The sequence below is a fragment of the Clarias gariepinus genome, chromosome 25 (assembly GCF_024256425.1).
Source record: "Clarias gariepinus isolate MV-2021 ecotype Netherlands chromosome 25, CGAR_prim_01v2, whole genome shotgun sequence".
In the NCBI taxonomy this organism is placed as follows: Eukaryota; Metazoa; Chordata; class Actinopteri; order Siluriformes; family Clariidae; genus Clarias; species Clarias gariepinus.
Window position 1 is genome coordinate 10,129,995 of NC_071124.1, and position 16,982 is coordinate 10,146,976.

Below are 16,982 nucleotides of genomic sequence, written 5' to 3' on the forward strand. Positions count from 1 at the left end.
ATAATTGATCACTCTTCTTTTGAGGCAGTCTGACTACATGTGACAGCCCCAGAAGATCTATATAAGATCCATTCTAGTCACCTCTGGCACTCTGGAGAGAAGAGAAGAGACAAAGATGGGTTAATAGGGATGAAGAAAAACTTGTTAATCAGGGGGCCTGTCCAACAAAACGCTGTAGCCTTTGGAAGCTTTTTTTGGGAGTATGCTGTGGTTGGTTCTTATAAGACAACAAGCGATTCCTGTATACACAATTTTGCTCTTTGTACAGTTGGATGGCTTCAGTCAACTGACTTGATGTAACTAGAGGTGCCAGTATCTATACTGGGGCTTTGCATGTGTGTGTGCATGTTTACGGTTGTCAAGGATCTCTGCATGTTTTCATGTGTATGTTCAAACGCTTATAAGTCTTTTCCCTACTGACAACACCCCTCTCACCGTTCTTGGAGCCATCCCCTTCTTCCAAAAGCTTCGGTCCTCTTGCGTTCTCCCACTTCTACCTTCTTTTCCACATACAAGGGAGGAAATGTCCTGGACCTGTTTTTCTTCCTGGTCACCCCTGTTCATCTACAGACATCAGTGCTACCCTCCTTCTTAGCTCCGATCATCACTTGCTATCCTTTACTATCACCCTCATTTCCCTGTCTAAAATCAGCTTTCAGTATTTCTCTTTATCCAGAACCTCCACTTTATCTCCCAATGCTCCATAAATTGCTGCCCCCATCATCCACTCTGAGACCCTGACTCTATTTTCTCCCTACAACTGGAGTTAGCCACAACTTATTTCCTCTCTCACTTTCCTTATCCATGGAGTTTTTCTTCCCTTGATTTTCTTAACCCAGGAAGATTATCTGGTTCCTTGTTATAGATGTGTTGCACAGCAATCAGAGGAAATTGAAAGCAGCAGAGAAAAAGTGGAGGAAATCACAACTTAACACAGATTTTGTCTCTTATCATGTTTGTCTGACCTTGGCTAAGACTGACTACAAGGAAAAGTTGGAAATTTCTGCACAAGCCAAACAAAAGCTCCGTATCATATTGTCTTCACTACTTAACCTGTCACCTCGTGCTGCTACTTCCTCCCTAACTGCTGAAGACTTCACTCCTACTCTAACTCCTACACCGTGCATTTACATTTCCCTTTCTCTTTCACTGACAAAATTTTCTAATCCAGCCACAGAGATCCTGCAAGTCATTTTGTCCTACAATTCTACTACTTACCCACTCAATACAATTCCCTCCACAATTCTGCAGTCTCACAAGACCTTTCCCCTTTGCACTTAATTAAAAAAGAATGTCTGAGTTGTCAAATGTGTTCTTTGCAGAATTATTGTTGTTGTTTTTTCTCTTCTTTTAAAATAATACTATTCTTGGTGTGTTGTGTGAACCAGTGATCCAGTATCAGGATGTATTAATTGATAGAGACATGAAATTTAGTTTTTATTGCTCTGTGTCATGTGCCAAATGCCACAAATGGAAATGTTTTATATTTAATAATGGCCATACATCCTATTATTAGTAGTAATAATAATAACAACAACAATAATAATTGTACTGGCCTCACTGGTTGCCTCACTGAGTTATCCAGCAAGTGAAACACCTTTCCACAATACATTTCAGACCCATGGGGTGAACTTAACGTGTTTATCATGACAAAATGTTTGAAACTGTAATACAAATAAATAAACCAATGAATACAAGTTAACAGGAATTACAAAAAACATAAAATATAGGTGGTTAAGAATTAGATAGCTGGCTAATGAAAGGCTATGCACAGCTTAACTGAAAATCACTCTTAACTTTATATTAATTTTCTATCTGCCCAAACTGTAACTAAATCAACAATATTAAACATTTACAGTGCATCCGGAAAGTATTCACAGCTCATCACTTTTTCCACATTTTTTTTATGTCTACCGGCTTATTCTAAAATGGATTAAATATATTGTTTTGCTCACCCTATAATGACAACATGAAAAAAGTTTACTTGAGATTTTTGCTAATTAAAAAAAAAAAAAAAAAAAGAATTGAGAAAGCACATGCACATAAGTATTTACAGCCTTTGCCATGAAGCTCAAAATTGAGCTCAGGGGCATCCTGTTTCCCCTGATCATCCTTGAGATGTTTCTGCAGCTTAATTGGAGTCCACCTGTGGTAAATTTAGTTGATTGGACATGATTTGGAAAGGCACACACCTGTCTATATAAGGTTCCACAGTTGACAGTTCAAGTATACCATTTTTGTTTTACTCACAAGGAATGCCTTAGCAAAGCGCTAACAAAGCAAGCATCAAGGAACAAGCCATGCAAATTCACCATGTGCTCTAAATTACATCTGCATTCTCCTACGTCCTGTGTAAAAATAGCGTCAAAATAAAAGTCCAGATACCTAAACAGAACAGATGACTGGTAGAGCCAGAACATGCCCCGACTGGTATTTTCCCTGTACAATACCACAACCATTATTACTAACATCAGTTTGGGGGTAAAAGGAACACAAGGTCTAAAATAGACCTGTAGTAAGTCTTTGTGCCTCCCTGCTGAGTGACCTTTACTTCGACCTTTCTTACAAGTCTATCCTGGCTTGGAATTGTCTTTACGATGATCCCCATTGGCCATTCATACCTTCTGGCTTGCTTCTCCTTAAGAAGAACTTTGTCTCCTTCTTAGATATTCGCTTTCCTATACTGACATCTTGCCAGAGTCTGTAGTGTACTGAGGCACTCTTTTCTCCACCTGTTCCAAAATTCATCGGCTAGCACTTGAACATGTCCAGTGTCTCCTTAACATCTTCCTTGTATTGCAGCTGCTTGGCAGGGGAGCAAGACTACCTGATTTCTGTGTCAGCAAAAGGGAAGGTGACAAAATGTAAGGTTTTTCCGGATCAGATGAGACAGGTACCAGAAGGTACCTTGATCTGCAGTGTGGATGCCTATTTCTTTGCATGCAATGAAATTTGTCTCACAGTCTGAACTGCTTTGCTGGGCCACGCAGTGCAAAGAACGCCTCAAGGCATTGATAAAGCTGCAAGAGCTCATCTCTTCAACAACATTAATGTGAACAGCCCTCACACATAAACAAGTGAACAATATTGCTTACTATTTACCTGTCCCCCACGTATGCCTTGTGAACACTTCCCAGGGCCCGAAGGTGTCCATACCCACATATGAAAAGGGTGGGTCTGTTTGGAGTCTATCTGCTGGCAAGTCACACACTTGCTGTTCTTCTATCTTGCCTCTGAGCTTCCTGCAGGTGACACATTTGCTGATCACCTTTTTTATGCATCTTTTTGCCACAGACCGCTCTCTCTGACCTCACCCTCTGTGAAGTGCCTCCCTTGATGTTGAATCCTTTCATGATGATGCCGCACAAGAAGCATTGAAACATGGCAATTGCCAGGTAAAATTATTGGGTTTATTTGCTTAAAAGGCAAAACGGTTGATGCGCTCACCTACTCTGTGCAAGCTAGTGTTGTCGATGATGAGTCTTGTGAGGAGGCTGCGACAGGTAAAAGCGTGTTTGGCAGCGATGCAGCCGAATTCCTCTGTATAGGTTTCATGTTGTACATTCCTAATAATTAGTTGCTCAGCTTTTTCAAGCATTTCACAGCACTCAGCCTTCTTATAGACATGCCACCTGGGCAATGATAGCGTTAACGTGCCTCGTGCACATTTGTCTATCTCTTCTTTTAAGGTTAAAAGCATAGAGCTGTGCGTTTTCTGTGATGCTTTGGTTAAGGCCATATTTGCTGTCGCTTTTTGAGCAAAACAGTGGTCAATGATAGAGTTTAGCTACTGCACTTATCAGAGCCTTCCATCTATGTGGTCAAACATTTCAAATCATCGTTTTGAGCTCAAGTATTTCTCTGCTATATGCATTGACAGTGTTTTCAGTTAATGACAGATCTGTGCATTGTTTTCAGAATCAATGAGTTCAAACCCTTGCAGTTCAGAAGGTGGCCTTGGTGAGTGATGGAGGAATAGTGGTCCTGTAAGCCATGAGGTGTCTTGAAGCTTTGAGGCTGGAACAGAGCGTGAACTGTGGTCTGCGGGGTTCTGCTCTGATGGCATGTAATGCCACTGTGAAGGCGTGGTAGACTGACTAACACATAGAAGCACCTTGACTGGTTGAATATGTAACCAAGAACTGTCTGTATACTGTGAGTTTTGGCAGAGGAGCGAGCCGTGATTTGCCCAAGACAAAACCCAGTTCTGTTGTTCCATCAGTGCCGGTAACCTTAAGGTAAGCGACAACAGATATGGCCTTAACCAAAGCATCACAGAAAATGCACAGCTCTATTCTCTATTCCATCAGTTTTTCTCGCATGTCCTCAGGGAGGGTGCAAGAAACCCATACAGGGGCAATGTATGCCTGTGCTGCTAACTCCTGTATGGTTACTGGTGCCAGGAACCCTTACTGGTCAAAAAGGCTGTTGATAGTTAAAAGCACCTCTCTCGTGGATAGGGTCTTTCAGTTTGAAGGACATGAAACGAGAAGTTATCCACCATGATGTTCCATCTCACCCCGAGACTTTGTTGAACCGATGTAAGTCATCTGTCAACAGGTCAAGATCTTAGAGATGCTCGCATCAGGAAATGCGTCCATCATTTCAGCCTTGTTGGAAGCTATTTTGTCGAGATTTGAAACTGCCAACATACCTTGAGTCCTCCTCAGGAGATCAACTGCTTCTCTTAATGTGGAGACTGACTTCAGGGGGACACCCAGTAGGCTGTTGTTCATGTTTGGACCAGAGAGTAGCACATCATTAAAAGATGTACCTTTAAACTGGGCGCTGGAGTCAAAAAAACACTCGTATCTGTGAAGGCTTTTGCGGGTGGTAGACACCAAAAAATGGGGAGGTACCAGTATTTTTTGACCTCCTCGGTTGGTGGAGCAGGCTCTGCATGATGACTGTATAGCATTTTCTGCATGAAGTCCATGCAGTGGGATTTCATTTCTGGGTTTTTGTCTAGAGTGTGGTGCAGAGACTTAAGGCGACTCATGGCATATTGCCTGTTGTTAGGCAGACTCTTTTGTGGCTGATGAAATGGCAGTGGAGCCACCCAGCTGTTTGTGAAATCCCAAAAAAAAATATTTTTCCATTACCTTGATGAATAGGAGGTTCTCCATTTTTAGTTTGACGGAAGACTGACATGCCCAGATCTTCATGGTTTGTACTTGGAGTGTTCTCTTGGGGGCGCAGTTGTAGGGCTAGAGCTGCTCAGAGAACCCAAGATTCTCTCTGACAATTAAGTGGCTTTTACATGGAGGAAAGTACCTTGGTCTCCCATTCTTAAAGGTCCTACACATCATATTTTTCATTAAATGTTAATATGATCTTTAGGGTCCTAATGAAAAGTTTGTATTATACGTTAATTAAAAATTCAAAATTATTGTGTAAAAAAACACTAATTTTACCTGGTAAAAACTAGCTCTGTTCTCAGTAACCTGTTTCAGTACATGCTAATTTAAATGCTCATGACCTCTGCTGAGCCAACGCAGTGCTTTGTGGGTAATGCAGTCCAAACTGGAAAACGCTGGATTATAGAGCCCGAGCCTGTTTTCTTCAGTAGTTTTTGGTTTGATTTAAGTACGGAACCTACGCGGAAGTTTGTAATATCGCTTGACAACGCAGAAATTAAAAGAATGGACATGCATCGACTCGATTTGTCTTTCTCATCACTGCATGGGCATGAATTAACGGGCTGTTGCGCTGCCACAAGCAACAACAACAAAAAGCGGAGAAACTTACCGAGAGAGATACGAACGCGATGTGTTTACTGATGTGTTTACATGACTTCTTAATCTTCGACAGACATCGTTATAAACCATCTAACGTTACAAAGGTAAGCATAATATAGTTTTCCGACTACGTACACAGTTTGCAACCAGACAATCACCTTAATGCATTGTTTATTATAAACGGGCGATTAGGGATTATATAGAGACGGATGTACGTAGAGAAGAAGCCATAACCATGTTCTATGAGAGTATAAGTTAACTTACATTCATCGTGATTATTAGAAAAGGCGATCTGCAAAGATTCATAGTAAAATAAATCACACTCACCGAGCCTGGTGAAGATGAAGCAGGAACCCGAAGCGTTAGTACAGATCTATTTTTTAGGAGCAGCTTCCTAGTAAAACCTGCTTTATATTGACCCGCGTTTATAAAGCAGTCTAGTGAAAAATGATTATCGCAAACATGAACGCATTTAGGTAAATCAGCGGGGACGTTAGCTTTAAAAACTAAATTCAGCCACTGCGTCCTCAGCGGCTCAGATACCTAACACTAGGTAGGTACCCTAGGTCACTAACCCTAGGTAGTGAATGACAACTGCTGTGTTCGCTATTACACCCAACAACTGTACACAACACTCGCTTAGGCGCCATTTTGCTCCAGCGGCGAAAAACAATGGCCGACAGCTTCTTCTCACTCGGGGCAGGTCTTTGCTAAAACACCAGTGTCAATCAACTTGTGTAGGAACGACCTCTTGTGGTGTGGCGTCACACGGCAAGGCATTTGAGATTGGCCTGATTTCAGAAGGGGCGTGTTATTGTAATAAATGAAAAGAAAACCACTGGGCGGCTCTTTATCATCGTAGAGTGGTTGTGTACGCATTTTCCTAACACACAGTTCAGTCCAAACAGCTTAAAAAAGTGCATGTAGGCCTGTATGACCCCTTTAAGAATATACCTTTTCATACTAGTGACTTCGGAGGGCTTGTGTGTGCTGCCCAGACAAACATCACCAACAATTACTCATCCTAGGTCAAGTCTTTGTGCATACGCTGTGTCGTGAGGTCCATTGATGCTGTCTCCTATTTAGTCTGCTGTTTTTGGTGAAGTGGCGTTTTAGTGCCAGGCAAAAACAAGTTTTTATATTCTTTTCTTTTCTCTTTTTTGCCTCATTTTGCATCTCACTTCCGTAATGAATATTAGATACTTACCAGCGCAGCTAGGAGCCTTGAACTGCCATCCGTGTCTTGATTCTATGACGTATAAACACTGCCGGAGTTTAGGGATTCACCGGCGCCCATGGTACATCCAAGGCGTGTATTCAGGAGTACCTTTTGCTCTAAGACCGAAGCCCCTCTGTGCATCTGAACTAACCATAGATTGTCCTCTTTTAAACAACTGCCTGCTGGTCGTACTGTTTATCGCTCTCTAATTTATCTCACTGGTACCCAGCATCGTACTGCAAATCTGAATTCTGTACATTGTCACTTTGCACTTCTTAACTGTCAGTCAATATTGGACAAAGACCTCTATCTCAATGAAGTTATCACTGACAATAAGCTTGACATTTTTCTTCTCAATGTAAAATGTGGCAATCTCCGGCTGATTTTCTACAGTTAAATCTTCTTGCAGCAGATGGATATAAGATGGATATAAATATCTCGCCCGACCTTGACTGCATGGCAAAGGGGGTGGTCTTGCTGTCATTTACCGGGAAAATCTTCGTCTGAAACGACTTGTTTTTCACAATACAAATTAATTTGAATAAATGGTATTAAAAGCTGACTGTCTCACAATTATCTTGCTCTACCATCCTCCTAAAGCCCTGTCCAGCTTTTTTCTGAAATCGGTGAATTGTTAATCCTTGCCTGCTCATTGTCATTTCCTATTCTTCTGCTTGGTGACTTCAATATTTATATTGATACAGTTTGCTCCAATACTACTCAATTACTGTCTGTTTTCGAATGTTTTAATTTGACACAGCACGTTCACGTTTTAACTTGTGGTCATACCCTAGATCTAATATGTACATCAAGGGGGGATATTACTTCTACTGTATTTCTGCTTCTGACACCGGTATTTCTGACCATAAACTTCTTGACTTTAGCCTCAATCTGCCTATGCATTCTAAATGCCTTAAGACTGTTATTTCATACTGTAATCTGAAAGCTTGAATCTCTCTGATGTCATTGATATTTCTTCACCGTCTATGATATTATCTAATTACCACTCTATAATTTCTGAAATCCTACAGCTGCATGCTCCCATCAAGACCAGAAATGTCCCCGCCACTCATGCTTCTCCTTGGTATACCCATGAGCTTCGTATTCTTAAAGCTACTGCTAGACGGCTTGAACGTCTTTACAGGAAACCGGTCTTACTGTTCATTATTTGGCTTTTCTTGATCATCATAAATTTTATAAATCGCTCTTTTTTTAGCCCGCTTTAACTTTGTCTCTGCCACAATTAATGAATCGAGCAACAGGCCAAAAGCATTATTTAATACAGTACAATAAATAAACTTACTAACTGCCCACCTCAGGATGCACTAGTATCTAAGGAATTTTGCTGCGTTTTTTGGATTATTTGCTTGAGAAGACTAATGCTGTCCAATGATGTTTTCCTACTGATACAGAGTTCAGCCATCCAACAAATCTATCCAGTCAGTCTCTGTCTTGTTTTTCTCTGAAGCTAATCTTGAAATCCAACTCTTCATCCTGTCACATTGATCCTGCTCCTACTTCTCTCCTGAAACTGTGCCATTCCTGCACCTATTTCTCATTTAATCACCGCATCTCTTACCTCTGCTTCATTTCCTCTGCCACTATAAACTGCTGCAGTTACACCTGTGCTCAAGAAACCCAACCTTGACCCCTCAGTTCTAATCTAATTATCTAATTTACCATTATATCTAAATTACGGAAAACTACTGTTGCTGCCCAACTCCAGTCTTTTCTAGTTGATAATAAGCTCTTCGACTCTTTTCAGTCTGATTTTCGCCCCCTCCACAGTACTGCAATTGTAAAGCTAGTAAATGATCTACTGCTTTCTATTGATTATGGCTCCTTGTCTATACTACTGCTACTTGATCTCAGCTCTGCCTTCGATACAGTTTCCGATGATTTACGTATTTCTCATCTCTCTGGTCTGGGAATCTTTGGTACTGCTTTTTTTTTCGTTTTTCTTCCTATCTTTTAGATAGACAATTTTACATTTCTATTAAGGATTTTCAATCGCCCACCATCCCCCTGAAGCGAGGTGTTCCCCAGAGATCTGTTCTTGGCCCACTATTATTCACAATTTACATAATCCCACTCGGTCTATCCTTCAACGTCATGGTCTTAACTATCCCTCTTATGCCGACGACATTCAACTTTATTCTCATATTCAATTCTATGCCCAAATTGACAAAATCTTCACTTGTGTGAAGGACATTAGAGATTGGCTTAACTTAAATTTTCTGAAACTTAATATGGACAAAACTGAGATAATTGTCATTGGAACCCCAGCACTCACCAGCAACATTTCCACCAATTTCACTTGTGAGATTGCTGGCTCTCACATCAAAACATCTACTTTTGTCAAAACTTTAGGAGTAATCTTTGACTCCACACTCTCCTTTTAGTCTCACATTAAATCTATCACTAAATCTGCATTTTTCCATTTACGTCTTATTGCTCAACTGCGTTACTTCATCAGTACCAAAGATGCTGAAACTGTCATCCATGCATTCGTCTTATCACGCATTGATTACTGTAATGCCCTTTTCATTGGTCTACCTGCCAGCTCCATCCCCAGATTACAATATATTCAAAACTCTGCGGCTTGAATACTCACTTATACCAAACGCTCTGCTCATATAACCCCAATCTTGTACGATCTCCATTGGCTCCCAGTTGTCTACCGTATTAGATTCAAAATTCTTCTATAATTCTTTTGATTGTATAATTCTTTTGATTGTGTAAAGCTGCTTTTAATCCATCTGTCCTCTGCATGTTTGTCTTTTAGTTATTATTATTATTATTATAATATTTTTTTTAATCTTCAGTACTTCAATGTCTGTTTGTATTTTCTCTTTTTGTTTACAATTATTGTAAAGTGTCCTTGAGCTCTGGAAAGGCACTAAATAAATAAAAATTAGTATTATTAATTATTATTATTAAAACAGATATTGTGCTTTTTTAGTAATCCTTTTACTAAAATCCTGGGTATTTCTCTGAAACCTCTGCACTTCCATGAGGGGTGTGGCTTATGATGTACAGGGCACTGACGGTCAGGATCCTCAGCAGAGTGAACGGTTTCGGAGTGCAGGGAAGAAATGTTTGTTTTGTGCACAGAGACTGTTCTGTAGCCACTGCTTTCACTCTCTGTAAACCTCTCCTTTCTATTTGCAGCATTGTAGAAGAAATGGAGATTAAAGCTTGGGTCGTTACGTGCCTTTGCTTACCTGCGCAGAAACTCTAAAAAGAACTCAAATGTTGGAAAGGCTCTTGCTATGTTCTTGCTTGTAGTGTGAGTCCTTCATCATCCTCTTCTCTTGAAGCCCATATGACAGTTTCTCCACTACTGGGTTAATACCTCTTGCTGTATCAAGATAGGAGAGCCCTGGCAGGTATCCTTCTCGTTTGGCAGACTCAACTTCAGCCAGAAAATCAGACAACTCTCTAAGCTTATGGTGCTCCTTGGGCCCTATTTTGGGGAATTTGTCAAGCTTTGTAAACAGGGCGCTCTCTATGCCCTCTGGTGATCCGTACATCTCCTCCAACCACTCCCAAGTAAGATATAAAGTTGCTGACAGATTTTTCACAATTACTGATTGATACGATGTGCATGCTCTGCAGACTTTACTCCCAGCCATCTAATTAGTAAATCCATCTCTTCTATGGTTTTGAGATCTAAATCTCTGATAGCATTAATAAATGACGATTTCCAGGACAGATAATTTTTAGGCTTGTCGTCAAACCTGCTAGGTCCTGATGACACCAGCTGACTGCGTGCAAGATATTTTGCTAGTCGCATGAGGCTCTGTTGCTGGTGCGTTCTGGAGCCCTGGACACATAAGGGCTATAACCATTAACCATGGGGTGTGTAAGAAGATAAACTCCCAGAAGTAAGCAGATGGCTATTCAGGGGCTTAAAACAGTTAGGTTAATCTGTCAGATCACTTTTAGGATGGCTGTTATGTACTGTGGAATGCACCGGTTGGTGCTGGGGTTTTGAAGCTATAAATTTACCTTCATGTTCTCTGCATACTGGACCAAATGGCAAATATTTAGACATGTCAGTATTCTTTAAACTCAAGCTCTCAAGTGATTGTCTGATCACATATTCTGCTGTGCGTTGTTGTGCATTTTGCATTCGTAGTAGCTGTCTTTTCGTGTAGCCTTAGGGCTACAGCAGCGGCCTCCATTACTACTGCTTCAGCTACTGCTTTTGGCTCTTATTTCTGTTCTAAGACAAAGTGTTGCTTTTAGACGAGCCTTTTCTAGTCTAATTTGCATCTCTTTGTTTGAAAGGGTGGCTCTAGCCTGAGCTGCTTCCGCTTTAGCACCTGCGGTGGCAGCTGCCCCAGTGACACTTGATTTTAAAGACGATCTACTTGAACGTGAACTCACGGATTGGGTTGCTACATCTGTATTATCCGTATTTGATGTGGATGCATTGTACCTCACTTTGACTTAAGATGTTACAGGTATCGGCACCTTGCTTGACAGTGCAGCGTGGTCGTCTGAAGCTCTTTGAAAGTGTCATTTTTCACTGTAATGGCCTTACTGAATGCCTCACTCAGTTATGCAGCAAGCTAAACACTTTCCCACAATAAATTTCGGACACCGGGGGTGAAGTTAATGTGTTTATCATGACAAAAGGTTTGAAACTGTACTACGAATACATAAACCAATGAGTACAAAGTAACAGGATGCCTTAGCAAAGGGCTAACAAAGCATTCATCAGGGAACAAGCCATGCAAATTCACCATGTGGTCTAAATCACTTCCGCATTCTCCTACTTCCTGTGTAAAAATAGCATCAAAATAAAAGTCCAAATACCTAAACAGAACACTGAAACATAATGTATAGAATAATAAAAATAATAAAACAATAATTATTATTAACATTATCATTATCATTATTATTACAGAGGAGGTTGCAGAGTTATAACTAAACTGATTTAATCCTTGATTTAATTCACACTATTACTAAATATTTTTCTTATGCTTTGTCTTTATTTGATTTTTATTATAACATAGAGGGTCATTGCTACATCCCACGTATGGTCCTGACCTTGTTCTAAAAGATTTTCACATGTTTGGGCCATTAAAGGAGTTCCTGGGAGGCCAGTGTTTTAGTGAAGCAGGTATTACTGAACATGGTTCAGATCGTATCCAAGCACTAGTGAAACGATAGGATAAAGGCATTACTGTAGCAGGGGATTTTAAAAAGAAATAAAGCTAGTTTTCACTCTCGTAAATATAAACCTTTATTCTGCACAAACAAAAGTCCCAGTTTGTCTTGAACAACTCTTGTATAAAAGAAACAAATTGCCTGGGTAATTTGAATGACCTAAGTTCTTTATATCTTTAAATTTAAATAGTAATCAGATGACTTAAAGTAGTTACTGTAGTTACACTCTGTCCTCTCGCGGATATCAAAGGAATGCATTCTGGTCTCCTTTTTCAAGTTTCTGGGGCGCATCACATCGCCTCGTGTCCGTGCTTTATGGTGCTGTCCGTGCAAAAAAGGGTTAAACCTGTTACATATAATATAATAATTACATTTATATAATAATTAATATATAATTTTTTTATTATAAGTTTATTAATTTATTTATTTTGCTATATTAATATCTAAATAAACAATGCATTTAATTGAATAATAACATTATATTTGTTTGAATAATGTTGAACTCTGGGTAAATAAAAAAACTATAATAAATTTTATGTCTGATCCAACAGATCGTAACACATCACGTTCATGTGTGTGTGCGTACCAGTGCGAGATTGGCTCAGGAAGTAAGCTAAGGTCTAACAACAGATATAATTTAATTCTTGCTGATTTATTTCAAAAGCCAACAACCAGAGAGACACCATGCCCACATCAGGGATATCATTAAAAATAGAAAATGGAGGCTCTAGGCAGAATAAAATAGATGGGTATCGGAGCACAACAGGTATAATGTTACCACCTTTACAATACTTTGTTGTTAACATAAACTATCTCCAAATAAAACTACAAATGTTTCAGCTATTAATTTGTGTGTAGTTTAATATAGCCCTATCCTGTGTTAATTAATGTGGCATTTTGTTATCCGGCAAGTTTAACACGTGACCAACCAGTCTAATTAAGTTTTTTTCTTAAAAAAAACTTTCTCTGCTTTCTACAGGGTGATTTCTGATTGTCAGAAATTAGAAGTTGACCCCACCAAAAGCTTTGCTGTACAACTTGCCAACATTGTCCCTAAGGAAGACAACACTACCACCCATGGCCCGCTGCAGCTTTCCTGGCCTTTTTCAGTACAAGAGAAGCCTATCTCTAAAGACTTTGTGGATGACCCTGAAGTGCCCCCTCTTTTGTGAGAAACACAAAGAGAGGAAGAATAAGAAAGGCTTCAGGCCCTGCAATTTCCATTATCAAAAACACCTGAGCTAGCTCACCAAGATTTGTAAGCAAATCAAAAGCAAGTTTTCCAAACTTGGAGATACATTGATGTAAGTCCATGACGTAAAGGTCAGGTGTTTATGTGTTTAATTATGTTTACATATGTGACATCTAGAGTCAAACATACTCCAATTTTGTTCATTCAAGTTTGTAATTCAAATATCTCCAGCATTTTTTGTGTTATTTCACATACTGTAGGGATCAGAATAGGTAGGAGTTGAAAGGGGTGATAGAATGAAAGCCAATCAGGATCTCTATTGATTTTACACCAGTGAGCAGAAGTCTCTTTAACTGGTTGATCTTGGGTTAACACTGGAAGAATCTTGAAGAAGATTTAAGGAGTTTTCTAGTAGTTTTTCTGGGTCAGTGAGATAATGTCAGATGAATAAAACATGGCAATGTCACTGAGCAATTAGCCAATCTGAATTATTTACATTCATCTTTTCTGTTCCCCATTCCATGGCTTCGGAATCCAAATCTGAACTGATGCTTATAGCATTTAGCATTTCACTTTGTCTTTCATTATTTCAGGATTTTCCCATCTTAGGTTATTTTATCTGCCCTATCCAAAGACATTTTGTATACAGTGGGATCTGTGTTTTATCTAGACCCTGTTGTGCCTAAATAAACTCCCCTTTTTCTGCTCATGTCCACTACATACACAGTGAGCTCTAGACAGTATAACTTGTCTATCTTCTATTAGATGTCTGTGATAAAACATGTGAACTGCACAGACTAGTCGACCATTGTGAGAAAAACCCAGAGCAGTGTGTGTGTGTGTGTGTGTGTGTGTGAGAAAGGGGAGCTTATCTTGCCTTGTGTTAGAACCACACCTACGTTGAGAGCAGCGAGATATTCCCATAGCAGAGATTGCATCTCTCTATTTAGTGTGAGTTCCCTAGAATAACCCAGTCAACACAGGCGTGTAGGTTATGAAACAGAAGACAAAGTTACACTCGGGCAGTGTGTAAATTATCATCAAATATTGATGAAATCTTCCTCCGTCTGTATCTCTCTCCCTCTCACACACACACGCACGCACACAAAACAGACCCCCTTCTCTCTCTCTCTCTCTCTCTCTCTCTCTCAGACACACACACACAAATACATACACACGCTCTCCTGCAACCAGTCTGTAAAAGTAAAAGGCTTTTCCCAACAGACATGTACAGGGGTAGAGGAGGAAAGAAGAAAACGGAGAAAGATATAGTTAATAACAGACAGCGCGATAATAAACACTTTGAGTGATTGTATTTTATTTAAAAAATGAAGATAATGCAAATATTAAAATTGCTCATTTAATGCAATTTCAACATGAAATCAATATTACTGTTATTTCTGTATATGCTTGTAATTGTTTTGGATTGCATGTTTTGTTAGTTAACTCTTGGATCTACTTTTCCTTGTGCTTACATAGGAAATGCATGCTCGCATTTTTATTTACAGGTACATGGCATAGAGTCTGATGGTCAGATGACGGCACAAATAAGTACAGCTTGAAGCGAGGCAACCCTACATGTTGTTTCAATTCACTCTTTCCACCTGTGTTAATTATGTCCCAAAGTGTAAAGAGTGTGTAGAGGGGAACTCTGGGGAGTGTATAAAGTAACAGTGGAAGAGAATAAATGTATGTATAAGCCATTGATGTCTTATACAATTCATATAAGTTTCTTATAAAACTGCACAAATCTATGTCTAAAACTTCTGATTTTAAACAATGAGTTTTTACTCCAAATATTGACATTTTTTTGTTACTCTTTATTTACTTTTATTGCTCTTATAGAAGTTTATTTTATGCAGAAAGGTTTTCAAAAGCATCTTTTGCTTGATGTTAGGTTTTACTGAGCTTGCTGGAGAATATGAGTTCTTTTGGTAACTTGTCACACTGACTCCTTTCTATTTTTATGTAAATCCCAGGAGTGTAAATTCGGGTTATTTTCCATCTGAAAACTGGTCTGTCTTGTACTACAGTATGTATTCTTTTCTTTACAGCCATGCATTTATTTTCCTGAAATGTTGTTTATTTAATAATTTTTAAGTTATATATGGAAATACTGAAAGATTTTGTACATAATTATGCAGACATGATAAACGTATATAACAAAATTGGTACAGCATATAATATAGTGCCTAAGACTTTTGCACAGTACTATAGTATAGTATATATAGTACTGTGTGTATATATATATATATATATATATATATATATATATATATATATATATAGTACTGTGTGTATACATATATATATATATATATACACACATATATATATATATATATATATATATATATATATATATATACACACAGTGGTGTGAAAAACTATTTGCCCCCTTCCTGATTTCTTATTCTTTTGCATGTTTGTCACACAAAATGTTTCTGATTATCAAACACATTTAACTATTAGTCAAAGATAACACAAGTAAACACAAAATGCAGCTTTTAAATGATGGTTTTTATTATTTAGGGAGAAAAAAAATCCAAACCTACATGGCCCTGTGTGAAAAAATAATTGCCCCCTGAACCTAATAACTGGTTGGGCCACCCTTAGCAGCAATAACTGCAATCAAGCGATTGCGATAACTTTCAACGAGTTTTTTACAGCACTCTGGAGGAATTTTGGCCTACTTATCTTTGCAGAATTGTTGTAATTCAGCTTTATTTCGGGGTTTTCTAGCATGAACCACCTTTTTAAGGTCATGCCACAACATCTCAATAGGATTCAGGTCAGGACTTTGACTAGGCCACTCCAAAGTCTTCATTTTGTTTTTCTTCAGCCATTCAGAGGTGGATTTGCTGGTGTGTTTTGGGTCATTGTCCTGCTGCAGCACCCAAGATCGCTTCAGCTTGAGTTGATGAACAGATGGACTGACATTCTTCTTTAGGATTTTTTGGTAGACAGTAGAATTCATGGTTCCATCTATCACAGCAAGCCTTCCAGGTCCTAAATCAGCAAAACAACCCCAGACCATCACACTACCACCACCATATTTTACTGTTGGTATGATGTTCTTTTTCTGAAATGCTGTGTTACTTTTACGCCAGATTTAACGGAGAGTTTAATTTAATTTAATAAAAGTTTAATTTTTGTCTCGTCGGTCCACAAGGTATTTTCCCAAAAGTCTTGGCAATCATTGAGATGTTTTTTAGCAAAATTAAGCCTTAATGTTCTTTTTGCTTAAAAGTGGTTTGCACCTTGGAAATCTGCCATGCAGGCCGTTTTTGCCCAGTCTCTTTCTTTTGGTGGAGTCGTGAACACTGACCTTAATTAAGGCAAGTGAGGCCTGCAGTTCTTTAGATGTTGTCCTGGGATCTTTTGTGGCCTCTCGGATGAGTTGTCTCTGTCTTGGGGTAATTTTGGTCGGCCGGTTCACCACTGTTCCATGTTTTTTGCCATTTGTGGATAATGGCTCTCACTGTGGTTCGCTGGAGTCCCAAAGCTTTAGAAATGGCTTTATAACCTTTACCAGACTAATAGATCTCAATTACTTTTGTTCTCATTTGTTCCTGAATTTCTTTGGATCTTGGCATGATGTCTCGCTTTTGAGGTGCTTTTGGTCTACTTCTCTGTGTCAGGTAGCTCCTATTTA

The 16,982-nt window shown here is 39.2% G+C and overlaps 1 protein-coding gene across 2 annotated transcripts in view; it reads left to right on the forward strand.

The window, feature by feature from the left end:
- Positions 1 to 13,569, forward strand: part of dnaaf11 (dynein axonemal assembly factor 11) — a 32,326-nt gene extending 18,757 nt beyond the window's left edge. Inside the window, exon 13 of one of the 2 annotated variants that reach the window (XM_053486931.1) lies at positions 13,115 to 13,569. In XM_053486931.1, the coding sequence (XP_053342906.1) occupies positions 13,115 to 13,307 (193 nt within the window). In that variant the 3' untranslated portion in view covers positions 13,308 to 13,569. Of the gene's footprint in view, positions 1 to 12,686; positions 12,754 to 13,114 lie in introns of those variants that run through there. The other variant, XM_053486932.1, reaches the window with a different exon arrangement.
- The last annotated feature ends 3,413 nt before the right edge of the window (positions 13,570 to 16,982 follow it).